This window comes from Scedosporium apiospermum, assembly GCF_000732125.1.
Source record: "Scedosporium apiospermum strain IHEM 14462 chromosome Unknown SEQ_SAPIO_0011, whole genome shotgun sequence".
Classification (NCBI taxonomy): Eukaryota; Fungi; Ascomycota; class Sordariomycetes; order Microascales; family Microascaceae; genus Scedosporium; species Scedosporium apiospermum.
The window spans coordinates 207,928-235,495 of NW_015971712.1; the positions used below are offsets into that span (position 1 = coordinate 207,928).

Here is a 27,568-nt window from a genome sequence, read left to right on the forward strand (position 1 = left end):
CGGAAAGTGCAACGTAAAGGGCCGCAAGGATCCCAGGAATGTCTCAACGCAGAATTGAGAATTTAGAATTTCCGACTTCGTATTCAGTTCATCATACCTTTGTGTTTAATCTTCATAATATTTGACTTAAACCTCGTCGAATGCCTCGGCCGAGTCTTTTTTCCACCACCACCGCTCCCTCGCAAAGACTACGCTAGCTCGAGGCCAATGTGCCCACCGCAACCCAATCTTGAGACTTTGCTGGGTTCGACCTTCGTATCCTGTCTTATTAACTACATTTATTTACTTCGCAATTCTCTCGCTGCCCCTTTCGCTCTTTTGCATCTCTCCACGACACAACCCACCACCACAAACACCACCAGACCCCGAGACATCACATCTTGGGGCCATATGATCCCGTTGACCCCGTCCGGCTAGAGCTTGATTCTCTCCTGTTCTTTTTGTCTTATCTCTCGCTTCTCATACCCTTGGGACTAGCTTCTTCAGTCTCTCCGTTTGATCTAGCATTTTACTATTTCTTCCCTTGCTGTCTGGATACCCATTGATACAATACGATACCCTTTTTTTTTCCCGTCTCCCTCGTTTATTAATCCAGCTCCTGCGAAGCCACCCATAATCCTCCAATCCTCTGCGTGTGTCTTCTGTCCGACTCTGTGCTGCAGCCCGACAAATTCAAATTACTATCCCACCCTCGCACGTTCCGTTGGCTGCGCTTCCCATTCGACTCGCTTGAGCTCTGGAATCGAGAGTCCGGAATCCGGCATTTGGGAGCTGAGACGCTGAGAAGCCGCTGTGCAATCCAGATTCTGAATCCGGAAATCTGGATCGGCTCGCCTTGCCCCTTGCATTGCATGTGATTCCCGCCCGCTGCTTGGCTTTGGCTTGGATTTTGGCTTCTCAGCTCGACCCCCTGAAATCCCGACCTCCGACTCCGCTGCGAAACGCGAAACTTTAATTCTTTTTCTCCCGCCTTCGTCCGGATATCGCAGCCTAGCCCACCATGGCCTCCCTCGCCCCGGCCATGACCTCGAGTAGCCACGATGCGCTGCACGCCGACGTAAAATCCACTCCTGGCTTGGCCAGTGGAGGAGCCGCTGCTGGAGACGATATTCTCGTTGTCGATGGGGATTCGACGCTTAGCCTAGGGCCGGATTCCCTACTGCTAACAAGTGAGCGCTGCCCAACCCATGTCGTTTGGTCACATCAATATTTTTGGGAAATTTTTGGCTTGTGATTCTAATGTGCTGAAAAATTAACTAGGATCGACACCCACGAAACCGAAAAGGACCTGCGGTTTTGGTCCCACGAGTAAGGCCGCCTTCTCAGCTCCACCCCGCTGTCCGTTTCACACCCGTGTCTAACCTTGAATGCGCAGAACCAACCTCCAACGCCAAATCGATACCCCTCTACAACGTTCTCTGGGCCGAGCTAACCTCTCCTACCACCCTCACCATCGACTACGCCGACCAAACAGCCCCCAAGAAGCTGCGCGTCGCGAACTTGACACTCTCTGTTCAAGATGACCACGCCGACGCCGCCCGCCGCTGGACCGACAACCTATTGGAGAGAGCCTACGGCCCCGCGAAGTTGCGCAAGCGCGCAAAAGTTCTGGTGAACCCCCATGCCGGTCCCGGAGGAGCCGATAAACTCTGGGATCATGAGGCGAAACCCATCTTCGAAGCTGCGCGCATGGCGCTGGACGTGGTGCGGACGAAGTACTCGGGCGAGGCCATCGAGATTGCCCAGGGGGTCGACATAGACGCATTCGATACCATTGTCGCCTGTTCCGGCGACGGCCTGCCGCACGAGATCTTCAACGGGCTGGGAAAGAGACCCGATGCGCGTAGGGCCCTGGGCAAGTTGGCTGTGTCGCATATCCCCTGCGGGTCCGGGAACGCCATGAGCTGTAACCTATACGGCACTCACCGGGCGTCGTTTGCCGCTCTCGCCATCGTCAAGGGAGTCTCGGCGCCCTTGGACCTCGTGAGCATCACGCAGGGAGACAATCGCATACTGAGCTTCCTGAGTCAAGCTTTGGGAACGGTTGCCGAGAGCGATCTTGCGACGGAACATCTCCGATGGATGGGAGGGGCTCGTTTCACATACGGCTTCCTCGTGAGGCTGTTCAAGAAGAAGGTGTATCCATGTGATATCGCTGTCAAGGTCGAGATCGAGGACAAAGATGGTGTGAAGGAACATTATAAACGTGTGCGTAGCTATCACTCGCTACATGCCTTGGCGAACGGCAATGGGAACGGGAATGCGAGTGGAAATGGGCACGGGAACGGCAGCAGCAACAGCCTCAAACCGAAGGTCGAGGAGGCTGATTCCGGATCTAGCGTAGCGGCAACCTCGTCGGCGTCGAACGATGAGGGCCTACCGCCGTTAGAGTACGGCACCGTCAAGGATAAGTTGCCCGAAGGCTGGGAGCTTGTCTCTTATGACAACATGGGCAACTTTTATTGCGGAAACGTGAGTTAACAGCATCAACCTCGTTCTCTCTATTCACGAACTCTGAGCTAAAGCCCAATTTACAGATGGCATACATGGCCCCCGACGCCAACTTTTTCAGCGCCGCCTGCGCCAACGACGGACTCATTGACCTCATCTGTATCGACGGCGACGTATCCCCCGCCACGTCGATCAACCTCTTACTTTCCGTCGAAAGCGGCAAGTTCTTCGACAACCCACACGTGTCGTACCGCAAGATCAAGGCCTTCCGCATCACCCCGCGGAACCAGGAAGACGGCTACATCAGCATCGACGGTGAGAGGGTGCCGTTCGAGCCGTTCCAGGCCGAGGTGCACAGGGGTCTCGGCACGGTGATTTCGAAGAGCGGGGGTTTCCAGGCGCCTGGGCCGAGGGATTGGGATAGCGTTACCATGGCTGATAGGCTTTTGGCGTAGGGACACCGTGGGGCCGGGGCTGGGAAGACGCGGAAGAAAAAGAGGAAAGAGAAGAAGAAGCGAAGAGAGAAGACGGACATGGACACGGGCGAGGACAAGGTGAGGAAGAAGCATGCGCTCGGGAGGCTGGTAGATCTTTTCGTCCGAGTCGTGTTGTGTAAAGTATGGTAAAGAAGGGTGTTTTGGGTTTCTTTTTATTATTGGTAGTGTTATTCCAGCGGACTACGTACGTAATGCCAGCTGGAGAACTTTGGGGGGGGGGAGGATTCTTGGTTTGGGAGGATGGGATCGAACGGGACTGGATTGGATGAACGCTCTGTTTTGGAGCTGGTTTGTATCGTTTTACACTTGTAACTTTACCAGTATCCATCAATAGATATATATCATAATACGGGATAGTTAGAGCGGTGGTGTATAGATGTGATGCAGAGATCGAGAGTGCCAACCCAAACAGCGGAGAGACGGACACCCCAACATGAGGAGGTCACGTCAGGATTGTCAAGACCTTTCGAATCCCAGTTCATCATGAAACCGCCGACACTACCGATGGGAAGATAAAACTATTGAAACGAGAGACAAATAAACTTATCAAAAGAAATAAAATTAAAAAAAAATAGATAAATAAAACGAGGGAACAAAAAGAAAATTACCGGGACCCGCCGCTGCCAGCTTACTTGGAAAAACCCATTACATCCTGATCCAACCTGGGGTCGAACCAGGAACACCTCTAGCGCTTTCACCAGCTGCCTAGAGGGTAAAGGCTTAACCGTTCAGCTTGGCTGGTAGATCCCTTGATGGGACCTGGATTTATTCACTGCTATATAGTTTATTCTTGCTCCGTGCGCGGGTGTCGTGGGCTGGGTGGTTCCTTCCTCCAGAGATGGGACCCCGATGGTGAGGGTGTAACTCTGCTACACGCCCTTTGCCGCCCGCCGAATGGATCGCCAAACGGTGTCGAACCTCGGATCCCCCCTTGCGAACCTACACATGGATCTGTGGTCGCCGCCGAGCATCATGACGTCTTCATGAGCTAGCCCCATCACGGCAGACAGTTTCTCGACGACCTAGTAGGGAACAGTCAGCTCATTTTTTCTCTTACATGGCCGCGTAGAAAACCACCATCATGTCCTGAGGGTGGCGGAGGCGGTTGGCGAGAGGGGGAGGAGGAGGAGGAGAGCTTACAAGTTTCCCCAGGATCCGGTCGACGTGCTCCTCGTAGAAACTGACGATGGCGTACTTGGTCGCCAGTGGTCGGAAGTCCTCTGATACCTTGAGCAGCTCGGCGGAGTGAGTTTCGAGCAGCTTGATGAATTTGGACTGGGGCTGGTTTAGTGCGGTTGAGACGATGCCGGTGAGGAGGCCGAGCCATTTTGCGCCGTCTGCGCCTCGGTGGGGGGTTCCGAAGAATACCTGACGGGGAAGGTTCCCATTGTTAGCGAGAGAAGGAGAGGATGAAGGGGAAGAGGGAGAGGGTGGGTGGGTTATACTATTCCCCTTGTGGACTTGGCAATGTCTGAGAATCTTCGGCTGCTGCTTGCCAGCTTCAGTGCCTGCGAAATAGTTGCACGCGTTAGAAAGATGACGCTCAACAGACTCCACCTCGATGACCCCAGAGATAGGATTTCTTTCCTACCTGCTTGATGATAATGCCCCCCAAGCTGTGTCCAACAAACACGATGGGGCGACCTTCATCGTCCTAAAACCTCTGCCGTCAGCACATGCAGAATCGTCCATGGGTAATCGCAGCTCCAGGGACGGAGGGAATGGAGAAAACACAGACATTATCCTCCCGCTTGTCTCTGAGCAGCTGGAGCAGCTTGCTCGCATTACCGCGAACCCCATGCGCGGACGTGTTCCCGACGACCGAGGCATCGTATTGGAACGTCATTACGCGGGAGCTGGGTAGTTTCTCAGGCAGGAGATCTCGGAGCCACATGGTGCTTGGCTTGCCGCGGCCTGGGAAGTGCGTCCATGTGTTCATGGAGTCGCCGTTTAGGCCATGGACGGCTATGATGCTGTTTTGTTTGGTTAGCTTGACAGACGGTGCTAATGGCCGTACTTTTGCCAGGAGGGGACATCGATAAATACTCAATAGGTCGAGGACAATCAGCTGCTGGAGAGTATAGGACGCGGAGGTCTCCTCCGCTCTCTTGATTTTCCATTGTAAGTCGTACTTGTTAGTCTCGCCGTTACACTTTGGAAGTGAGCAAGACGACAGAGTGATAGTTAGCCGGGAAGCAAGGTTACGGGGAATTCTCACAATCAGCTGTAGTTGAATCCAGGAAAGAAGGGAAGGGAAAGGAAATAAAGGGAAGGACGAAAACTTTGAGCCTTCAGTCAATCGTCATCCTCAGGTTGATCCAAGAAGCAATTGCCGAGGCGTTACTAGTCACTTCTTCCCCGGAAATATTTGAATTTCATGATATCTCATATTGGGCATAAGTGACGCAAGCAGCTTGGGTTCAATGATCCCCAAGTTGCCGTTTTGCAACATCGTTATTGGGCTGATACTTTGAATTCGGCCATTTCGTGAACCAGTCACGGATGCATCCTACCCAACATGTCCTGGGTGTCACACCTCAGAGCCTCTTCGAACAAAAGCATAACAATATGAAATACCAAGACACTAAACATGTATGGGCGTAGAGCGCGTTCCCTTTGAATGTGGCTTGAAAGTGCACATTAGGCGTCAAGATGTCTACCCAAAGCCTGGGAAGGCTGGAGGAAGCCGAGGGAGCCGAGTCACCGAACCAACTCGCCAAGCCGGCGAAGGTTCAGCTTAGAGACTCACCCGAACACTTAAAGACTGTTAGTTAAAGCCTATGGCACCTGTTCCTTTAGGACTTAGATAGAGACAACTTCCAACTGCTCGACTAACACGATAAGACAAAACTCGAGAAATTTAAATAGAACGGACTCGCGCCCGCACCTAGATATCATGGCCAAAAGGCTATTGCTCAAGGTGCTCTACGACCCTTCCAAAGAGGTCCTTGTGGTCCCAAATATCGAGTAGGTTCTAATTTCGTAATAATACGGGCCAAAAACCTACGGTTGACAATATGAGGCAAAAACGAATTCAAGAAAGGAAGTTCTGACGGGCTCTCGCTCGATGCTCAAACAGTGTTATCCTAGTCCACGGCCTCGACGGAGACCCAACACGAACATGGACTCACAAGGCCTCGGGTGTCATATGGCCACAGGAACTGCTCCCCCTCAACCTGCCGCATGCGAGAGTCCTATCCTTCGGGTACAACGGAGATACGCATCGCAACGATTCGATTGCCGGCATTAGGGGCAATGCTCGAGCGTTGGTATCCCAGTTGAGAGGCCGCCGGCGCCATGCGAAACCCGACAGACCAATAGTGTTTGTAGCACATTGTCTAGGCGGACTTATCGTCAAACAGGTCAGTCCAGGTCGACGATCGTTCATGTTGTCCTCGGCCACCTCAGGAGAGGAGGGGGCTGCTTTCGTTTGCTAACGGCGGTTCATGGATCCAGGCTTTGTGCTTTGCCAACGGTGAGAAGGAATACCAAAACATCGCCTCAGCGACTCGTACTATTGTAAGTGCTTTCTTTGTGCGCGCTTCATACTAGCCGGAAGAATCTTTGCTTGCTTTGACAGCTAACACTTCCTCCCATCAACCCAGATGTTCTTCGGCACGCCTCACTTTGGTTCTGACAAGAAGCAATGGGAACTCATTGCCAAAGCATTCTCCCCACTCGACCGATCAATAGGAGGAAACGGGAAGAGCAATGTTTCACCCCTCGTCAAGGCCATGATTCGTGACTCAGATGACCTCCAGGAGATCGAAGAAGACTTCCGCGAGATCGCACCCAAGTACAAGATCATCAACTTCTATGAGACTTGCGTATGGCCTAATACCAAGAAGTGTATCGTTGACGAGACGAGCGCCCGCATGATGATTGACGGCGAGGAGGCCGTCGCCGTCGGCGCTGACCACGTTGGCATGTGTCAGTTCGAGAACGACGAAGACCCCGCCTTTATTGAGGTGTGCCAGCGTATCGAGGATGCCGTTGGTGCCGATTCTGATGCCGACGGCGGACTGAGCGATGATGACGCTGAAGTAAGCCATCAACAAGTCGAAGTAGAAGAAGTGAATCCTCGGAGCATGAGGGGCGGGAGTTCTGTTCGGGTCATGATGCTTGAATATACAGCCCCAACCCCGGACATGAACGATGCAAACTTCCTCCTAATGCGGGATAATAAAGGTTCAGAGTACCGACAGGCCGGGGATGCAGTCCCTGCATACCGCCGTGTCAGACCCGCTAGGGATACTACCACCACCAATAGCAGTGGACGATCGCCACTGGCAGAGGAGAGCGGGAGTTTCCTTTCGCGGCTGTTCGGGAAGAGCATGTCATTCAGCAGTGGCAGGGCCTAGCGCAAGACCATTGGATGACTGAATCAGTATTTCTTGACCATATCCTTAGAGTTCACTGAAAGAAGTTACTAAATGGCAGTGGCGGATTTGGCAAGCTAGGAAATTAGATGCTTCTGTTTCCTTTCCTTGGAGAACCCTCCGACTTTCCATTATCTGGTGATTCATGGCTCGAAATCCAATGCCTCGTACACTGCATAAAACGCTGTTAGCCGCCTTACATGACTATTCTCACAGGAGAACGTCTCTGATTGAAACAAGGTGGCTTACCGAAAGATGTCCCTGCTCTCTTCACTCGGGCCCACCAACCCGGGCGCTTGCCTTTTCCGGCTTCGGGAGATGTTTCCTGCGGGGGCCTTACTTTGGGCGGCTCCGTCTTGGACTCCTTATCCCAGGGTGGCTCGTTGTTATTGGGCAGAGTATCTTGAAGTTGTTTCTTCCTGGGAGCTTCGTTCAGGGATGGGTCCCTTCTGGACTGCGCGGGGCTTGTTGGCACAGACTTTGGGCTTTCTGAGAATTGGTGTTGCCGTTTAGGGGTGTTGGATGACTCGCGTTTGACTGCGTCAACTCTATCTGCTTTGCCTCTCGGCATGAACTCTGGACGTGCTTCGGGGATAGGTGAGGCGACGGGTGCGTTTGCAGTTTTTGACTCGGCGGGAGAATTTCCCACAACGGATGGCTTGTCTCGAGATAAACTGGGCGGTTTTTCTGCCCCCGTGGGTTTCTTCGTTTCGGATGGAGAAGCCGTTGCCGGTTCCTCTTTGAGCGCTATGGAAGGCTTTGACATAGAGATTATCTTCCTGGCGAGACGCTCTTGTGGATACACTTGGGTAGGCCCTCTCGTGTAAAACCACCAGACTTCCGTCCAGCACTTCGCATATCCCGTTGTGGCGTCCTCTAGCATTTGCCTTTGTTCCTCCTTAACTTGGCGGTTGCCATTACCAGGCCAGGCTTTACCCGCCGCACTGAGATGCTTGTACCAGTAGAGCGAAGCATACCTCACAAACGGATGCTTCCAGATCCTTCTACGCACCTTAGACTCCCATAGATCCATCCGCCCAGCCTCTAGTGAGGTTCCAGAGTCCTCAAAATAGGGTAAGGTCAAGTATGCGATGCAGATATTTGCGAGCGTTGCGTGAGAATGCTCCCAGCCCAAGTAAAGCCCCCCGAGGAAGGGTTTGCTAGCTTTCTTTGGGAGATCCATGAGAAGGTACTCCTTGAAGCTCCTGTGAACCAGTTCTAGGCGCCCATGCCGAAACTGGACAAGCTGACCACAATATAAATCAACCTTGGTCTCGACATTCCCGTCAAGGAATTCCTCCGCCTCCTGGCTAGTAATTTTCTTTCGGGGGTACATCTCCATAGCCATGCCCAAGGCTTTGCCGATGTTGAAGCCGGCCACTTGGAGTCTTTCTTGTTGGAAAACAGCCCATAGCAGAACCTGCTTGATGAATGACACTCTGGTCTGTTTTTTCTCGCACATCTTTTCTAAAATGCGACCGTAAAGCCCTGTGATGTCTTGCGGAGCGCTCTGGATTATCCTTTGTATTTGAATCTCGTTGATGACGCGTGTCCGGTTCAATTCCTCGACTACCAACGTCGCCCATAGGTACCTCCCCTTCGAACGTTCAACGATGGTCTCGCATGTCTCTCCTCGATCAAGATATGCGGTATTCCCTGCCACACGGTTCCAGATATAGCCCATCCCCGCCTTCACGGTCTTTAGGATATCCTTTCTAGTATCCTCGGGCTTCACTGTGTACGTCTCAAATGCCTCAACAAACCGAGTAGGCAGCGACTCAATTCCATGACTTTCACGGGACAGCACTAGCAATCTGAGTTTTGGGGGGGTTGGAGATATCTTCTCGAATTTCTCAAGGCAGTCCAGAAATGCTTCCTGGCATTTTCTCCGGAGTTCGTCAAACCCATCAATGACGACCACCAGATCACGACGCGCCGTGACCTCGGCCATAGCATCAGGCCAAACATCTCTCAGAGTGTCCGCTGTCCAGATCTCCTGGTCACCGACCTCTCGTTCCTGCGCCTTTTTAAACCTCGGAAGAAGATACTTCGTGACTAGGTCAGGTACAAGCCGCAACGCCTGATGAAGGGTCGCCCGTAGCAGTGCCTGAAGATCGCCGCGTGCTGGGACGGAGTCAGTGAGAAAACAATGAGCCACAGCGTGTTGAGATTTAGATGGGACGACGTCGGTGATGATGTGCCTTGCCATAAAGCTCTTGCCACAAGCTGGTTGGCCCTGGATCCAGAGCTTCCGCTTGCCAGGCTTATTGTCTAGCCAGTCTTTGAACTGCTGGCGTTCGAGTATCCAATTACAGGTTCCTGCAGTGGCGGTTTTATCCAAGAAATAAGAGTGAAACTGGTCTGAACACAGAGAGTAGAGAGCCCGTTTCTCTTCATATCCGATACGATCTACTTCCTCGGGATCGTTTGCAAGTGGTTAGCACCAGTAATATTGGACTTGGCCAATAGGTAGGATTCCCTCCGAGGACGAACCTATCGCTTTTGGTTTCTGCCCAATCAGCCATTCAATATCATCCTGAACCGTTTGGAAGGCATCTTTACTATCGTCGTCTTTTCCGAACTTGCAGATTTCAACGTGGTCCCCAGACAAGTTCTGCACGCGTTCTGTAGGCGCGCGCATGGCTCCGCGGCCCTCATCTAACAGCTTTTAAGTAGTGGTGCCATTAGTTATCCAATAAATTCAGCTCATAAGGAAAAGAGAGAGCTCGTGTGTGTGTGTATGTATGTGTGTGTCTCGGTGAGTTGAGCCAGGGTTTGGATCACGTACGACGTACTTGAGCCCCTTCATTGGCCTATCCTCCATAAATGTCACAAAAGCCAAATCTCCATGTAGAGGCTTAAAGTCACTGGATATGCCCAAGATGGTACCGCTATTTTCCTTAAGATCCCTCAACATCTTCCCTGTGGGTTCAGCATCTGGGACTGGCGCATCGTACTGCAATACATGGCGGAGGAAGTCCCTCCATGACGACCGATCGATGCCCCAATGTGGCGTTGCAAAGAACATCTAAAACCATTATCATCATCGGCTCTGTTACTTGGTCTCTCATATTACGTGAAAGTTGATAGGGATCTACTGACTATGCCTCGACTCGCCTCCCATAAAGAACGATATTTCTTTTTATCATGAGCCGCCTTCAGTGCCTTGGATGGACACATGGTTAATATTCTATAATCTAAACTAACTTGGTGTGCTTGGGGTTCATGTAGTAGGAAAACAACTAGTACTAACTCTCTTAATGAGAATCCCGCCCAAACTATGACCGACGAATATAATCGGCCTCAAGGTAGCTGACTCGTCATCCTCTCGATCGTTAAAGATCTTGTTGAGTAGGTCTCCGGCGTGATCCCTGAGACCAGCCTCGCTCGTTGTACCCCTGAGTGTGGTGTTATATTGAAAAGATAGCACTCGTATTTTCGGGATGTTCTCTCGTAAATCCCGGATGTTCTGGAATAGGAGGTCGCGCGGCCAGACGGTCTTGTCACCGGCCTCCCATGTTTTCACGTAATGTCCTCCAAGTCCGGGGACTAGAACGATGCTGTCGCCACCACCACCATCAGGATCTCAAATTAGGTGCTCGAACCATAAGAACAGAGTGAAAGGGGGGAATATACTCTACTTCCACCCTCGCTGTAGGGTCCTCGGGGTAAAGGTGCTCCAGCCGTGAATACTCGAGTGCCAGATCACCATCGCTCATCTTAGCCGCTATACACCAGATAGTAAATAGTGGTAGAATTTCTCATACGGCAGACCGAGCAACAACGAGGAGTGCTGAAGGGTGACGAGCTTCTGCTGGCCCTGATGTTTGCTCGTGGGATAAAAAGTCTGTGAAAGTCGCTCAACCAATGGTAGATACTGGGCACATTGGCATATTGGGGGTTGATGCCCAACCGTCATGAAGCGACGTAGCCTCAACACCACCGAACTGAACCGGCTCCACGTTCTATAGCTAAAGAATAAACAGATCCTCCGCTGCAAGGGAATTGGAGCCGACAAGGGGAAAGCGCATTATCCCGCGTGATACCCTCCTCCCCGCTCGCTACAACAGCGAAGCCCACAGACCAATCGTGCTCAGCGATGACGGATCTCGACGCCAAGGCCCACGACATCCTCCGCCTCTTATCCGAACTCAAAGAACTTATAAACCAGGAAATTTCCAAGGATTGGGAGCGTGGATATCTATGGAAAGACCTGATTGAGGAAGTTTGGAGACTTAGCGGACGGCCCGAAAACAACATCCCTCTCTTTGATCGGGAATACCAACCATCGAAGCCCCGGGCGGCGCTGGTGGCTGAGCGCGAGAAGGAAAAAGATATGCGGGACTTGAGCAGGAGAATTCGCGAGCTGGAGAGGGAGCTTGATTTATTGAGGGAAAGACTTAGGCATGAGGTGTCTAAAAACTGGGAACTGGGATACCAGTGCAGAGACTTAGGAGAGGAGGTCCAGCGGCTCAGGACGCAAGTAAGAAACCGTGTATCTATGTATCCAGGGGATGAGACCCTTGTTTTGGAAGTTCATAATAGTGCAGAGTTCGATGGCAAGACGGTTAACGGGGAGAGCAAGAATAAGCCAAACTCGAAAGGCAGGGCCCGATCGAGAACAATGTAAAGAGATGTGGCCCGGTTTTCAGCGCCAAGTTGCGAGGTCAATTCTCTCTTCTTGAAGACCTTCTCGTATGGTCATCTGAGCCACCTTGGCACAGAATTGGTCGGCGGAGAAGCCAATGACAGGAAGATAGGATCGTATGTGTGTTCAGCAAGCTGGTTTCTGAGATACAACTGCGGCCTTTCAGAAGAAGCTGAGGCCCTTATTTCAGGCTCGTAGGGCAGAAAAATTCTAATTGGCATTTACTACCGGTTATGCAAATTAAAAATGTATAGAGAGAAGAAAAAGGCATAATCCCTCGATTTTAGTGCAAACTCCATACTGCTAGCGATGGAGGGTCTCTTTATAGCAAAGAAGAGTAAACATTCTCATATAGAAGTCTAAAGACTAATGGAATCTGCCTGTTTAATAGCAAGCCAACTCCAATAAGAGCTTAGCTATATAATCCATCATTTCCTCCTACACACGCTAACAATATTCTGAATGCTTGTGTCGTGCTTCTTCCACAGGTCTCCCATGGCTCGGAGAGCCTCGCCCCCTCCGGCCTTCTTCTTCTTAAAGATGTTAGAAACATTGTCCTTGTTCCTCGTAAGACCACGTCCCGGAATGAGCATGAGCAGTGCTTCCAAGAGAGCTGATTCCGGATCCTCGACGGCACTATATGCCGACAGCGCCGCATCTCCCGCCAGGCCGATGATGGCGGCTATCCGGGCAATTGTGAGCGTAGTCCAGCCCAAAGCCAAAGCCGCCTCTCCCGCAACAGGGATAAGGAAGAACGCCGCCATCAAGACTCCGAAGATGATATCCTTCATCTTTTGCTCCCTCTTCTGCTCCTCAATCTCCTCGCCAATCTCTTTCACTTTCTCCATTGACTCTATCGACTGCACCACCAGCAACACCGGCATCGCCATAACCTCAACGAGTTCGTTGACCTCGCCCTCCCAAAGTCCAAGGAGAAGCTCGATCGAGGATACGGTAAGCTCCAGATTCATTTCGTCGAGATTTTCCTTGGCCGCTTTAACGACTTCTTTTGGGTTGGGGATCTCGGCGTCGTCGCGTATCACGGGATACCCCTTATACTCCTTCTGGAATTTCTCGCATTGTCTTCGGCTTATCGGTTCCTCAGACACCGGTCGAGGGTTCGCTCCCGGCGGAGGTGCGGTGCCGATGCACTTGTCCTTTATGGTGACGTCTTCGATTTTGACCCAGTCCTTGCTAACGCCGAACTCTTCTTGCAGGGTTTTGTAGAAGCCATCTTCGTCGTTGAGTTGATAGGTAAGCGTAAAGGTTGCGAGATCGTTCGCATTATAGCCAGATAGCGGACATGTTCCCTTAGCCTTCTCCTGGTTATTCTCAGACCAAGAGCACGTAAAATACTTATTACAAGGTCCGTTACTGGACCAGGCCATGCATTTACCCAAGTTACTCTTGGCCATCCCTCTCATTGCTTCCTCGTAGTATTTGAATCGAGAGTCGTAGTTTTGGTCCAGATTGTCGTACTTTCCCACCGCTTCGGTGAGCATGCTGCGGAGGATCTTGAGTGCGTGGATGCCCGCGCAATGGTTTGAGAGGTCGGCACCATTCTGCTCGAGGTCCTGGAGGTCATTGAAACTGCGGTTTAGGTCGCATGGGTCCACCCCTTCTTCCTGTCCGTCGTTTTCATTTTCCTTTGTGAAATCGTAACCGACTGAAAGGTCGACGGCCCAGTCCGAAACGCCAGCAAAGTTCATCGCTTTATACCTTTCCACGCGCTCGCGCTTCGTGACGTCGTCCATCCATGCCACCCACTCAGTCTCGCCATAGACGAGGATATCGGACTGAGAGTCCTCGTCGTACCAAGTCTCAAAGGTAGGCTCAGACACATATAAGTCCTCGGTCGACTCCTCATCGTCTGCGATATCCCAGTCCGGCCACGTTTCCCCTGGGTATTCGGCCATGCGGATGATCTGTCGAATTTCGTACTCCGATAAATAACCTGCTGTGCCCGTGCATTCTCCGGGAAGCGCCGCGGATTCGAATTTTTCGCCGGTTCCGACAAACCTACACTGCGGTCCCGTGCAACCGGCTTCTGCCATCTTAAAGCTTCGACCGTAGCTGGTGATTCCGACTAATACCTTTGTCGACGGAACGCCGGCCTTGGTGATCATGGATAGGGCGCTTTCTGTCTCCGTCCAGTTGATGTGTGATCGCAAGCAATTTCCTAAGCCTTCCGACTGCGGGGAGCAACCAGGGCTGGAGCATTTCTACTGTTAGTTGCAAAGAAACTAGCAGGGAAAAGAGGAAGAGGAAGAAAGGGGAGAAAAGCCGATTGACGTACCTCGCCCACCAGTTCTTATAATCCCATTGCCCGTGGAGATCATAAGTCATGTAAACAACATAATCCACAATCTTAGCAATCTCACCCATCGGATAGGCTTTGAGATACCAGAAAGAAGCGGGTGCCGCTATAGCGACCGTCTTGCTCTTCGGCAGCTTTTCCCGCATGAGACTCAAAACTCAAGGTATACATTCCCATTGTTAGGGTCGTCTGGGTCGTCGACCGGGAGATCTGGCGCTCCTGGATACTCCCAATCAAAGTCAACACCATCCAAGTTGTTAGACTCTATGAAGTTGACCAAGTTGGTGGAAAACTGTTCTCGGTAGTCCTTCGTAACGGCCTGCCGGAAGATCTTATAGGTTGCATTCTCGGTGGAAAAGGCCCAGCCGCCAAACGAGACAATGCGCTTGGCGTGCTCCAGCTTTAGGAAGCGATCCCATTGTTCTTGCACTTTGGAAGTGTCAATGGCAAAGTCGGGAGTAACATCCACAAAGGCGAAGTGGACGTGGGTGTATCGGTCGGGGATGTTTAGAACGTCAAGATTGGCACAGGGCCGCTCCATGTTCCACGCCTCGAAGTAGGCGAGGTTGATGAACGGATCTTTAGGCGGCTGATCGTTATTGACAATATCCGTGCCACAATTCGAGAAACAACCGTTGGTCCCGGGCTTCGTGGCTCCCGGCGCCCCCGAATCGGCCGGGCTTGGCGTACAGAACTCTTCCGTGATCCCGCACATTCCCCAGGCATCACAACAGGCGTTCAGCGGGCACGGGTTCAGCTCTTCCAGATTCGTTCCGTCTGGCGGTCTCACCGTACCAGGCTTCTGCGGGCCGCATTGGGCATCTGGGTTGATGGACGGCATCGGGGGTGGAACAGGGCCCAGACAAATGACCTGGGTCTCACCGAGGCTTTCGCAATTCACCCAACCCCAGCTTTGTTTATTGGCCTCGATGATTTTATCAACTGTGGTCTTGTACTGCGCTGCAAGCTTGGCGCAGGTGTCATCTTTGACAATGGTGTGTGCAAGGCAATTCCCATCAGCGTCTGGCTTAGGCGAGTAGTCCGGGAGACTTCCTTCGGAACAGCAGAGCGTCTGCCCGATCTGGAGAACGTTAGGTTCACATAACCTGTCGATGGGATTGTATTTCTCGAGTTCTTGTTGGGTAATGCCGCAGCTTTGGGTGATAGACCAGCAGCTGTCACCAGAAACCACTTCGACGGCTTTGCACTCGGCGCGAGCCGTTAGAGATCGAGCTTCTAGTTCCTTTCTGCTACCATTATCCATCTCAGTTCTCACTCTAGACAAGGGAATAGAGAGGATGGGTAGCAATCCAATCTCCACCTCGCTCATGGTGTGTTCTTCATCGTAGTTCGTGATGCAGCCGGCATCGCTCCATGTTCGGACGGCCTCCTGAACGGCCGACACATTGCCCCTGTTATCGACAAAAATACCGGTGACAAGCGAGCTTTGGCGTCGGTCACCACAGAGTTGCACCGACGCTTGGCTGCCACGCGGATCCGACTGAAGCTCTGAGGAGAATCTATCCAGGAGGGCCATCGCGCTGCCTTTCTGGATAGCTGCTCCCGCGTACATTCCGATGATAGTAGAGCCGGATTTGGCGAATAGGGCGGTCGTTCTGCAGTTGGTCTCCTTACCCAAATGGGCGGATAGAGCATCGGCCGCTTTGGAAACGTCGTCAAGAGAAATTGTCTGATCTGAGGCGTCCCGCACTACGCGCTGAAGATCTACCTTGGTTTGGGTGATCTCGGCCTCGTCGGTGCAACCTTTGGTGGACGATGAGATGTCGGCCGCTACCGCTGTCTCTCGGCGAACAGAGGCCGAATTTTTCGGAACGGAACACGCTTTGAGAGTCAAATGCGTGTTTGGGTCATCGACTTTGTTGTAGATGGCCATCTCAAAGACGGTGGTGTCATCGCAGGCATTGAGCTGGCGCAAGTCATGGATTTGAGACCAAAGGCCAGCCTCCTGCAGTGCAGATTGGCAAGAGACGGCACATGGCGAGGGTGGAGTGGGTTTGACAGCTACTGCTGACTGGAGATGAAGAAAAAGGGAAAGCAGAGATAGCGATATGATCGCCATCTTGAGGGACTCGAAGGAAAATGCTAGATGTCAAGTATGAGTTTGTCCTTTGGTGTAAGGAGTATTCTTGGGTGGACAGGGGAGAGGAGAGACACGATTCGGAGGAGGGACCAGCGAAAATATGATACTTCTTGATGGGAATTTATCCTCGATTCAAAAGACTGTAGAGAACGGCTATGATGCAGACGGGGTCGAGAGACATGGAGAATCCGCCTCGGCTTTCTTCGACTAATCGCTCTTTCCTCCTCCAATGCGTCGCTAGTTCTGCCTTGACTTGACCATCTCATAGAGACCAGTACGCCTGCAATATGGGACGCGATTAAAATGACATTTGATCTTAGAAAGTTCGCCCAAGCTAGAGTAACAACATATGCAAGGCAGTTCGCTTTTGATCTGGCGTGGAGACTTGCCGCGTTTAATTCGGCCTCGCAATAATTTGGACCCGGCACACACGGCCGCCCGTGCCGCCGTGGCTGGTGCGGCGTCCGGCCTCGGCGCCGGAGAAAAAGCCTACGGTTACACGGTTCGGTCGGAAGGATGGTCAGACTTCGATTCCTTTGATTAATTAATCGGAATAGGGGTATCTTTGTTCGTTGTCCCATATTCCAACAGCGTCTTGCGTCCTTCCGTGTAACACACACAGCCCGAAGGATCAACACCTAGATGGGACGATTTATTTCATCTTGGCAAACATGCCTCGAGAGCGTCTCACTCTCATTGCCATTTTATCGTGGATAACAACGCCTTCTTTTACAGAATACAATCGGACCATCTGTAAAGATGTCGGACATGACTGTCCTAATGGAGCAGACGGGAGTTGAAGACAAGCACACCCCTCTCGACCGGGCACACAGTCCCGTTCGAAACGACGCTGAGAGTAGTCGCCGGCAAGGCTCACCTTCGAATGAAGGCAGATTCGGGATTCAGGTGTCTCAAGGGCCGTTGAGTGCCCAGCACAGAATGCCGTTTATCTTGAAAAGGGCGATGCTCTCCGGGCATTCACCCGGCAGACGACCCCGGAACTCATCGTTCATTATCTCGTATTTCCTATCAACGCTCACAAGTCCTGCAAAGAATTGAACACATCACTCCCATTCTCAGAGTCTGTCTTTCTATTGTCATTTTTCTTCCCCACACAAGAGATGAATACCATCCTGTTGGCCCTGGTCCTTTGGGCATGTTTTCTGCCTCCCCTTCATGCGACCAAGGACAGCGTCAGCTTCGAGCTCCTGTCGCAATATTTCGCCTACAAGATGGAATACAGAATCCGGGGCGCCGCCAACACCAAGATTGCTGCAGGCTGCCCCGGCTCAACTGCCAACGGCGGCATGTGCACGTTCCTGGAGTTCGTCCGATACGTTTCGAAGACAGGGGTGAATTGGAATCCGAACCCGAACACTGCTGGTGACCCTCACACGACCAACCCAGACGTCGACGAAGTCGGAAAGCGCTTCCAGACATACGTTACTCCAGCCTGGTCATATACTTACAACGAGTTCGATGAGCCGAGGATGCATTCAGATTATGCGACCTGGCTGAACACCAACCAGCCGGGCAGCATCAACATGAACAATCCGTCCCTGGCCAAAAAGTTGGACTTCTACATTGACTCGGTTCGCGATGTTAGGGGTGGCGCCAGCGACATCCCGCGGGTTAGGGCCTTGATTCCTGACGGCGACCCTGATCTCCTAAAGTCTATCGATGCGGCGGAAAAGGCCAAGGAGTTGCGAAGTATTGATCTCGGTACCAACCTAGGGAGGGCTTTCACCGATTTCGCCAATAACAATCGCAACAATCGAGGAAATCGAGGCGGAAATCGAGGAGGCAATCGAGGAGGCAACCGAAACAATCGAGGCAGAAAGACGGTACAGTGGATAGATTCCAATGGTCAGTGGCATGTGGTTAATGTCCAGAAAAAGACACAAACTGCCCCAGGAGGGAAAACTTTCAGGAACATCCTTGATATCGGCGCAACTATGCGTCGGTCTGGGGCCACTTCAAATGCAGACACTGCCATCTTTAACAACATCATGGCTCAGATACGGGCTGGACAGGTGCCGGCACAGACTACGGGTCTAGTTCAGGGGGATGTTAGAGGCATGCCAGGACACGTAAACGCTGTGAATACCCTAGGGACTTACGAGACAGACCTCCGGAACTGCTAGAGATTTAAATTTATTACTTGGATCAACCACTTCTCACATTGACATGTATAATAAAGATGTTCTAAGCTCTAGCTAAGAAGAAGGTTCTCGCTGGCATTCAATGTCGCTCGATAGAATATGGTGCAGTGGTTAAAAGGTAAAATCTGATGAGAAGTACCTGTGTACAGTTTTCACCTCCGAAGATATTTACAAATAAAATATATCTGTGAGCCTAATTACTGAAGTTCTTGCCTGATATTTCAGTCCTATCTCGCTCACCACTCCTCGTCCGCTAACTAATACTAATACCTTTGAATGCTATTATGCGAATGTTGGTTTTATCCTGTGAGTTGGATACGGAGAGGGTCGCATGTAAAACCTAGGAATCTATAGAAAAGAAGTTAGATTCCTCCAAATTCCGTCTGTCCAGTTCCTTGGATGAAATTTCCTAAAATTCTACCTGACATTCCAGGTTTCAACGGAGCAACAGTTCGTCCAACATCTACAGAGGTACATCTAGTCATGGCAAGAATATATTCATATATTAATTAATATAACATCACATTTTACTCGGTCGGGAAGGCAGATTCGCCCAACCCTTTTGACTTTCCTTCTGAAAAACCACTTATTACGCACTCCGTGGCTTTGTTAGTCGGTTGCATTCGCCCGACTCTGAGAGATATCGATGTACCTGCTCAACAGTGCTCAACAGTGCTCAACCTGCTCAACCCGCTCAACCCGCTCAGGGAAACTCGAAAAGTCAAAATGCAACCGATGGAGCGTGATCATAGTCATGACAGAGACCATGTCGCAGAACCTTCTCAAAGGCCTGAAATGGCCTCGAACGCCGAGCTCGACTGGAGTCAGCGATTTGCCCATGGGATACTTGACTGGGCATTCGAAAATCGCATCACGGCTCGTGAACTAGCCATGCTCCGGGTCATGAATTCGATAACAGACAAACCTGGTTGGGAGACCAAGATCTTCGACGATGAGGTTGCGGCTTCGTGGAGGGCCGAAGCCGTGGCTCGCGAACGGCTCATGAGTCGACGGGCCTGGGCCTGGTGTGTCGAGGAGCTGAGGGACAAGGCCGTGGAGTTCGCTCGTACCGGACGAGTGGCTGTTTATGATGCTGGACCCCGGATCTCAAAGTCACGACGAGATATCCTCGGTCCAACCGGTGCGAAGCTCAAGGTACTAGTGCAAAGCATGGTCGATAACACAGATCTTGAAGATTCCAACTGGCGACTAGACAAGGACGACCGCATCTTAAAAATTGTTGACCCTTCACTCTATCCACTCGTTTATGGACTCACAAAAGTCCTGCCCGATGGTGAAGAAGTCAGCCTAGATAATTTATGGCAGAAGATTGACTGTGGACCCCAGTCGGTTGTCACTCCTCACCTACTCGACATGAAGGAAGTCCTCGGCGATAATTATTGGCCAAGATGGTCAGACGAGAAATTTTGGCGGTATTCAAACAAATTCCAGTGGCTCCCATGCGACGTCAAGTTTCAAAACCCCGATGGAGATGACTGCAAACTCAGGATTGAGAGCTACATCAGCAATCTCCACCCCGGTTCTCACCGCGACCTATACTCCGTCATCGAGGACGTGATATCAGCGTCGGTCCAGCCGTGGAACGACACAGTGACCTACGCAGTACCCCCAAGGTTGGGGAGGTATATCAGCGGTGCTCTAAAAATTGGGCTTGGGAGAGCATCCCCACGGATCCGAACCTTTTACTTTCAGCCCATGTATCCTCTTCCTCCCAACGGTTTATGTTTCCGAAAGGAGGGCAACTTTTATAAACAACTCGACGATTTAGAAAATGACTGGGACACCCTCGAACCGGCAACTCGGAATGATATTTTGCGCGACATCGTCGATGGGCTGGAAAGTGCAGAGCATTTTAGCGAGCCCTATGTCCGTCAAACCTGCTGGGACTTTCGCGAAGAGATACTGGACCAAGTTGAACCCTTCATTCACCTGGAACCCGGGATTATGTCCTCATTCGAGGAATGGAAATCAGGAAAGATACCACCCAGTCAACAAGCGTCGTTGGACGATCTTCTGGCGGCGCTTATTCCAGATGGGCCGAGTCTGGAACGTTATGAGGACGTTGACCACACGCAGACTCAAATTGACGTTATGGAGCCACCTGTGGCGGCACCCCAGGAGAGCGGAGACTGGGTGTCCGATCAAGACTCTCCGGATAACGTTCCTTCTCCGGTTTGTCCGTTTAGCCCTTGCCCAGTTCCCGAAGAGTGCCCTACCATGTCTCGCGAAGATGCCATAGAAATGCAATCACGCTCTCTCCTGAAGGAGTATGACCACGAATATCGCAATGTTAAACTGCAGCATACCTTTCGGCGTCAGGGACTCCAAGTCTTCGTCAAGATTCAAAGCGTTGAACTCACACCGGAAAGGCCGCGTTATGACGGTGGCGACTGGACAATCGAAGGGCTATTTAACGAGCATATCGTTGCCACTTCGACCTACTTCTTCGACGTCACAAATGTAGCAGATTCGGCGTCTATGGCTTTCCGGGTTCACGCCGATTTTACCTCCGAGTTAGTCTCCAGGGATCCCGAATGTATCGAGCGTAAGCAACTGATTTCCGTCTTTGCCATTGACGACCTTACGCGTGAACGGGCGATACCCCATACCCAAGAACTTGGGTCCATATCTATATCAGAAGGGGCGTTCATCGCATTCCCCAGCATACTGCAGCACCGCATGGGTCCCGTTGAACTAGAGGACGCCTCGAAGCCCGGTCACATCCGATTCCTTAGCATTTTCCTAGTGGACCCCAACTACCGCATCGTTTCGACGAGGAGAGTAGTGCCCCAGCGTTTGGACTGGTGGATGCGCGACGTCTTCCCGGGATCGTATCTGCGAAATGCGGGCATTCCAGCGGAGTTATTCAACCAGATCCTCAATGAGGCCGCCCGAGAATCTCCCGTCATCACGCCGTCCCAGGCGCGGGAGTTTCGGTCGAGAATGTTGCGTGAGAACGAGAGGATGATGGCGGAGGTGAACAGTGAGAACTTTTACCGGTACTTTTACGAGGAAACACCTGAACGTTTTTCTCCGTCATCTCTGCGATCGTCTATTGATGAGTTGTAGTATGCCTTGTCGGGGGGCAATCATTGCTTTCTGTCAATATGTATTTGAAAATATCTCTTAAATGCCAGCAGTTCCCTGCTGTTGTATTGGCGGGGATGAGTCCAACTGTATACAAGACAGATGACCACGCAATGGCGAGGTAGTCTAAATTTATTCCTCTTTTCTCTCTCTCTCTCTCTCTATCCTTACTTCTCCTCCTCTTTCTCTTTTTTTTTTTGGGGGGGCTTTATTATTATTTTTTTTCTCTCTGTTCTCCCCGATGCTGGCAATGTTACCCGAACCTCCATTACAACGAATACCCCCCAACAAAATTCCAAGATCTACCGAGGCGTCCAGGTTCCCTTTCGAATACCCCATGCCAAGATACGCTTAAGACTGCCGCTGAAAATGTAAATTTCCCCACTTCCTGCGCGGCGACCATTTCATTGGAGGTGTCCGACCCGGGTCCCCGGGTGAAGTGGGGCCAAAGCCGGAGACTGACGCCCCACCCTTGCCCCGGGGGTCTTTCGGCTCCGGACCGCATGAACAGAGGCAGGGAGAGAAAGATGAGACCGGCCAGACCATAGGGCTAAGCAAATCTTAGCAATTACACCAGAGGAAGAGTGGCAAATATATTATTACGGTTAAGAACAGAGGCAGACCCAGAAGACACATTAGGGGCCCTGCGGAAATTTAGACTCGGAGGAATTACCTTCCAGATCGGGCCACCATGCAACTCATGAGCCGAGAAGAGAAAAGAAAGGGGTTAAAAAAGGAAAGAGAAAAATTAAATGAAAAAAAAAAAAAAAAAAAAATAGAACCTTAAAAGAAGGAAACCCTTCGCCAGCCGACAGAGAATGAAGGAATTTGGCTTCTACCACCGCGTATCTATGTCTGTTTAGTCCGAAGGGAACGAGAAATGTCACACCCTCCCTCCCTGTGAGCAATTCAGCGACATGGAGAGAATCGAACCCTCAACTCCGTTCTATGCTCATCCTAAGCCCCACCCCCTTCCCCCTTCGAAAACTCAAGGCTAACGAAAGCCAAGCTAGGAGGGATTCTCCATCCCACCCCCGCTCCACGCCGGCTCCTCGGCCCGGATTCACGGAACCCACACAACGCGGGGTTCATCCGAGCGTCCCCCTCCATAACGACACGCAACGATGACACCTTGAAATGTCCGGCGGATGGATAGATGGATTACTGCGCAAAGCTAGGCTTGCTATAAATACCATCTACCACGTTCTCATTTTATTTCTTTTCCACCTTCATCCAGTCTCGCTCTCACGTACGAAAAAGCTGCCTGTCCCCCATCATCATGACTTCCACCATCAAAATCTCCGCCAAGCCCAACACCGACATCTGGCGCAAACCCCCCAACATCAACGCCTTCAACGGTCCGTATCCCCAATTCCCCCCAGAAATATAAACAGAATTAAAAACAAAAAATCTAACAAAAAGAAAAAAAAAAAAAAACAGCCCCCTTCACACCCCTCGCCCGCCGTCCCCTCCCAACCTTCACCTCTGCCCAACTCACCCTAACCTTCCTCCCGACAACACAATACGACCAAGCCGGCCTCCTCCTTACCTTCCACCCCCCTTCATCCTCATCCCAAGAACCAACCGCCCTCCCCTGGATCAAAACCGGCGTAGAACTCTACAACGGCTCCCCACGCCTATCCACAGTAGCATGCCCCCAATGGGCCGATTGGTCCGTCGCTCCTCTCCTTGATCCTTTGAACGAGGGGAAGGAAGGGGTCGTTAAGACGACGATACGCGTTGAGAGGATGATCGATCACCATGGACCGAGTTTGTGGGTGTATGCTGTTAATAAAGATGGGGGGAAGGAGTCGCTGAGGGAGGTTTGTTGGGTTTTTGCGTTGGGGAAGGAGGATGAGGGGAAGGGGGATTGGGAGGTCGAGGTTTCGGCAATGGCGGCTAGGCCGGCGGGCGATGAGGCGCTGGGGGAGCTCGAGGCAGAGTTTACTGGGATCGAGGTGAATTGGGATTGAGACGCTTTATGTAGGACTGGGTATGAGCTGTTCTGAAACCAGGAGCGAAGTGTGGAATCATGACAAAGGGGAGTGTTTGTAGATGACGAGAATGATCTCTACAGCAGCGAAAACAAGCAACGAAATTGACGAATCAACAAATCTATTAGTCGTATTTGGACGTGAAGTACATCACTGCTCTTTTCTTTTCTCCCCATATCGACCCTCGCTTCGTTTTTAACTGTCGCCGGACCAACTCGTATCTCTTCCACTCTCCTCTCTCTCTCCCCAACCATATTAGGACTAAAGAAACCGGCCACGCTGATAGCCAACGGCTTGCGCTAGATACAAAAGATCCGAAGAAGAAGAAGAAGAAGAAGCAAAAGACTAGTAAGGCCCATATATAATCAACTCGACAAGGAAGAAGGGCAAAAAGAAAAGGAAATAAAAGTGTTAGAAAAAAAAATCAATACGGGAACCATATCCACCTTTTGTGTCTCTTCCCAGATCCCTAGCCCACCAGGTCCATCCCCTGGAGAATAATATAAGGAAATTCGATAGCAAGTATAACAAGGTGATGGTCCAGGCTAATAGTACACTGGCTACAATTAAGAAGGGGTAAACAAGATCGAAGAATAAGAAAAAAGAAAGAAAAGAGGGGGCAACATCATGTCTCCCCCATTCAAGACCAGACGAAGGAAAGGATTGAGCGTTCGTTTACCTCACCGCGGTTCCCATGCGCCTGCCTCGGTCTCCACTCCTAGTCCTAGACGTACCCGTCACGCGCATCCAGTCCTCCCACTCCTTGCTAATCTCCATCAGCACGGAGCCCATTACCGTCGCACTCGCCATGAGACCGTGGCCCTCGCCCTCGAGCACGCGCACCTCGCACCTCCGCATCGTCTTACCAAGCCACCTGACGTTCTCCACCGGCACGCGCGTATCCCGGCTGCCATGGTGGATCACAACGGGCCTCGTAATGTCGACGTATCGGAAGCCGATAGTATGCCGCCTCTCGAGACAGACGAGCAAATCAACGGCGGGGTTCGCTCCCGTCGTCGCCAGTTCCCAAATAGCGTGGGTCAGCCGGTTATCGTACGTCATCTGCCTCTCCTTGTCTGCCATCGCTGTGGCCGCAGCGGCGATGACGGCACGCTCGGAATTCTTTAGGTGAGCACCCTGGCCTCCCGAAGGCCGCACGAGATCCATATTCTCCGTCGCCGTGGGGACACCCGCGCCGTTGGATAGCTGCTCGCCATCACCATTGGCCTGCCCATTCTTCTGCGCGTCGTGCCCGATGTTCTCCTTGTCGTTGCTCGCGACACCCCGGGTTGGTTGGTCGCCTAGCGTCGGTGCATCAGACGCACGGTTGTTGTTCGATTTCCTCTTGCCCCTGCGCTGCGTCTTGGGCAGGGAACTGGTAATCGAGCTGCTCGTCGCCGACATGAAGGAGCTGTTCGCGGCCTTGAGAATCGGTGTCGGCAACGCCCTCAGGATGCGCTGGGACGTGGGGATCGCATTCGTCGGCGGCAAGTTCTGCGAGGTTCCGAAGACGTTCATCTGCGAGGGAGGGATCCATGGCGCAAGGAGGTGGATCCGTCCTCGAATATGTTGCGGCATTCGAAGCGCCGTCGCAAGGGCATAGATGGCACCAGCAGAGTGGGCAAGGATCGAGAACTTGTTAATCTTGAGTGCCTGGCAAATCGCGTAAACGTCATCTAGATCCACATTAGTACTAATAATCCGGAAAGCACACACACTTCGCACGTGCGTGACCACGTTGCCAAAAATGCCAAAAACGGCGAGAGATACTCACCAGGCCAGCTGAGCGGCGTAGCGGTACCGTCGGCATACGGCTCGCTATCGCCAACACCAGGTCGGTCCGGCGTAATGAGACGAAGCTTAAGCGTAAGCGCAAGTTCGTCATAGAAAGCCGTAATGTATCGCGTCAAACCCATGCCAACGCAACAGAATACCGCCGAGCCCTCGGAATCTCCGACTTCGGAAAATGAAATGACCCTCCCAGTCTGTGGATGCCGAATCTTTTGCGATAGCCTCGGGGAGCAGAGGTACGACTCAACAGCATCATCAATAGAATCGGCGCTTCGGGGTCGCTCGTAGCCGTGTGGGACTGCAGGTTCGGGGGAGCTCAAGCGACTGCGGTTGCCGCCGTTCTTATCCTCGGCTGCTCGGGGGCTCAGAGGACCAGATCCGCGTTTCAGCTTGGAGCTGCTCCTCTTTATTCGTACGCTATCAAGAGGATCGGGAGTGATCTGGCCGGAACGCCGTCGACCACGGTCGTAGCTAGCATCTCGCCTGCGGCCTTGTGCGACGGATGGGAAGGGGGCAAAATCTTCATTGTCGAGGTCATCAGCGCTATGTGGGTGGATGTTCATGCCCTCCAACCGGCTGTTACTGGGGGAGCGGTAATGGGACGGCTGCGATTTGGAAGATGATGGGAATTCTCGGGTGATTGTGGTGGTGGTAACATTTTGCGCAGCGGGGTGCCTGAGAGTGGTTACTTCCGGAGATTTGCTCGGCACGGGAGGGGGAAGAGGGCTAGTAGAAGTCGGGGTGTCTCGGGATCGTGTGTGCTCGTCAGTTTCGTGAATAGTATCAGTGGGTAGATCGCCGTCTCGCTTGGATCGGGAGTGCCTCGCAGATGACCTCTTGGACCCAGATCCTGTCTTCCTTAGAGAGGAATCACGGGCGGGTATCGGTCGAGGACTTGGAAGGTCCACGTTAACACTAGCAGGCATTGTTACGGTGAGGGTAGTAGTTTTGGTCTTCTCTGGGCTCGGATCTCTCCGCGGTGACTCGTGAACGGACTGCTCCTCCGTGATAGGGGTCTCGGCGAGGAAAGGATCGGGACGCGAGGACGCCGCGGGACTGAAGCCGTTCAAGGCTCCACCTACGGCGCCGATGCTGGCCCGCTTTTTCTCGAGTTCCCTCTCACGTAGTCTCTCTTTCGAGCTCATGTACATGAGCCCCTTTTGGCTGCGACCTTGTTTCTTGCCCCAGCTGTCATGGGATCGCTTTCTCTGGAGTTCAGGCTGTTGAGGAGAGACTCCTCGCTCGATTGACAGGTTACCGATGCTCTGGGTATCGTCGCGAGAACCGAGGGAGCCCTTGGACGACGGGCGGGAGGCGGTCCTGAGGAAAGACTTGAAGGCACTGGGCTCGTGGGACGGAGACTTGGGAGCAGTCAGCGGCGAGAAGCCCGATGGCGGTTTCGCGGTTCGGATGACGGGAGGGCTGGCGGCGAGTTCGTCGAGAGAGAGGCCGTGGGCGTGATCCTCGTCCTGCGAAGGTTGGGAGTACGCGCCGTAGTCGACGCCGAAGCTTCCTTCGCGAGGCGATCCAGGGGCGGAAAAGTTAGCAGCCGGTCCTTCGAAGTGGTTGCTTGCGGGCTTCGAGATGACCGAAAGGCTCGTGATTAGGGATGAGATGACTTCGGGTGACGCGGGAGGTACTTGTCCTTGGCGAGACTCGAGCGGCCGAGAATACGTGTTCGACGACGACGGATGGTTCTGTAAAGCCCTTTGGCGCGATTGATGACGGCTCTGTCTTGGGATAGGGGGAGGATGGGTCGTTGGAGGGTCCATGGCTAAGAAGAGTTAAGAACTACTTCTCGTACGTCCGCCCGGCTGCAGGAGCAGCAGGAATGGCGGCGGATTGGCACGGAACAAAGAAATTAAAACTGGTAGTGTAGCGGCGTGCGGTGATGATCGGAGCAATGACGAGCAGACGCAGCGCTCGTGCAGGGACTGGACGGGCAGCGGCAGCAGGAATGGGGAGCGGTGGCAGAAGCAGCAGTGACCGAGTTGAAGGGTACAATCATGCGGTATCCTCTACTTTCGTCGACTACTACTTTTTTTGGCCCGACTCGTCGTAGCGAAAGTGGGAGATGCAGAAAGGGATGGTGTGTTCTTGTCGGTCTCGCGTCCTTCTTT

The 27,568-nt window shown here is 52.2% G+C and overlaps 7 protein-coding genes and 2 pseudogenes across 7 annotated transcripts; 5 read left to right on the forward strand and 4 right to left on the reverse strand.

Moving 5' to 3' along the window:
• Nucleotides 1-1,000: 1,000 nt before the first annotated feature.
• Nucleotides 1,001-2,906, forward strand: SAPIO_CDS0061 (Diacylglycerol kinase catalytic domain-containing protein; the record flags this gene model as incomplete). Its single annotated transcript, XM_016782937.1, has 4 exons — nt 1,001-1,169; nt 1,261-1,308; nt 1,376-2,472; nt 2,538-2,906. 4 exons carry the CDS (start codon nt 1,001-1,003, stop codon nt 2,904-2,906), a joined length of 1,683 nt encoding a protein of 560 aa, XP_016646570.1.
• Nucleotides 2,907-4,001: 1,095 nt separating this feature from the next.
• Nucleotides 4,002-5,068, reverse strand: SAPIO_CDS0062 (uncharacterized protein; the record flags this gene model as incomplete). Its single annotated transcript, XM_016782938.1, has 5 exons — nt 4,002-4,316; nt 4,394-4,456; nt 4,540-4,602; nt 4,687-4,921; nt 4,995-5,068. 5 exons carry the CDS (start codon nt 5,066-5,068, stop codon nt 4,002-4,004), a joined length of 750 nt encoding a protein of 249 aa, XP_016646571.1.
• A 776-nt stretch (nt 5,069-5,844) lies between these two features.
• On the forward strand, nt 5,845-7,309 carry SAPIO_CDS0063 (uncharacterized protein; the record flags this gene model as incomplete). Its single annotated transcript, XM_016782939.1, has 4 exons — nt 5,845-5,915; nt 6,028-6,310; nt 6,405-6,467; nt 6,554-7,309. The coding sequence occupies 4 exons, from the start codon at nt 5,845-5,847 to the stop codon at nt 7,307-7,309; spliced, it is 1,173 nt and encodes a 390-aa protein (XP_016646572.1).
• A 161-nt stretch (nt 7,310-7,470) lies between these two features.
• Nucleotides 7,471-11,046, reverse strand: SAPIO_CDS0064 (uncharacterized protein; the record flags this gene model as incomplete). The annotated part of the gene is made up of 6 exons (XM_016782940.1): nt 7,471-7,499; nt 7,577-9,451; nt 9,821-9,992; nt 10,116-10,355; nt 10,581-10,725; nt 10,964-11,046. The coding sequence occupies 6 exons, from the start codon at nt 11,044-11,046 to the stop codon at nt 7,471-7,473; spliced, it is 2,544 nt and encodes an 847-aa protein (XP_016646573.1).
• A 1,357-nt stretch (nt 11,047-12,403) lies between these two features.
• Nucleotides 12,404-16,372, reverse strand: SAPIO_CDS0065 (uncharacterized protein; the record flags this gene model as incomplete). Its single annotated transcript, XM_016782941.1, has 3 exons — nt 12,404-14,186; nt 14,272-14,426; nt 14,495-16,372. The coding sequence occupies 3 exons, from the start codon at nt 16,370-16,372 to the stop codon at nt 12,404-12,406; spliced, it is 3,816 nt and encodes a 1,271-aa protein (XP_016646574.1).
• Nucleotides 16,373-17,514: 1,142 nt separating this feature from the next.
• Nucleotides 17,515-18,537, forward strand: SAPIO_CDS0066 (annotated as a pseudogene; the record flags this gene model as incomplete).
• Nucleotides 18,538-19,281: 744 nt separating this feature from the next.
• Nucleotides 19,282-21,645, forward strand: SAPIO_CDS0067 (annotated as a pseudogene; the record flags this gene model as incomplete).
• Nucleotides 21,646-22,942: 1,297 nt separating this feature from the next.
• SAPIO_CDS0068 (Uncharacterized protein) lies at nt 22,943-23,636 on the forward strand (the record flags this gene model as incomplete). The annotated part of the gene is made up of 2 exons (XM_016782942.1): nt 22,943-23,021; nt 23,104-23,636. 2 exons carry the CDS (start codon nt 22,943-22,945, stop codon nt 23,634-23,636), a joined length of 612 nt encoding a protein of 203 aa, XP_016646575.1.
• Nucleotides 23,637-24,332: 696 nt separating this feature from the next.
• Nucleotides 24,333-27,220, reverse strand: SAPIO_CDS0069 (Hydrolase; the record flags this gene model as incomplete). Its single annotated transcript, XM_016782943.1, has 2 exons — nt 24,333-25,333; nt 25,432-27,220. The coding sequence occupies 2 exons, from the start codon at nt 27,218-27,220 to the stop codon at nt 24,333-24,335; spliced, it is 2,790 nt and encodes a 929-aa protein (XP_016646576.1).
• Nucleotides 27,221-27,568: the final 348 nt, after the last annotated feature.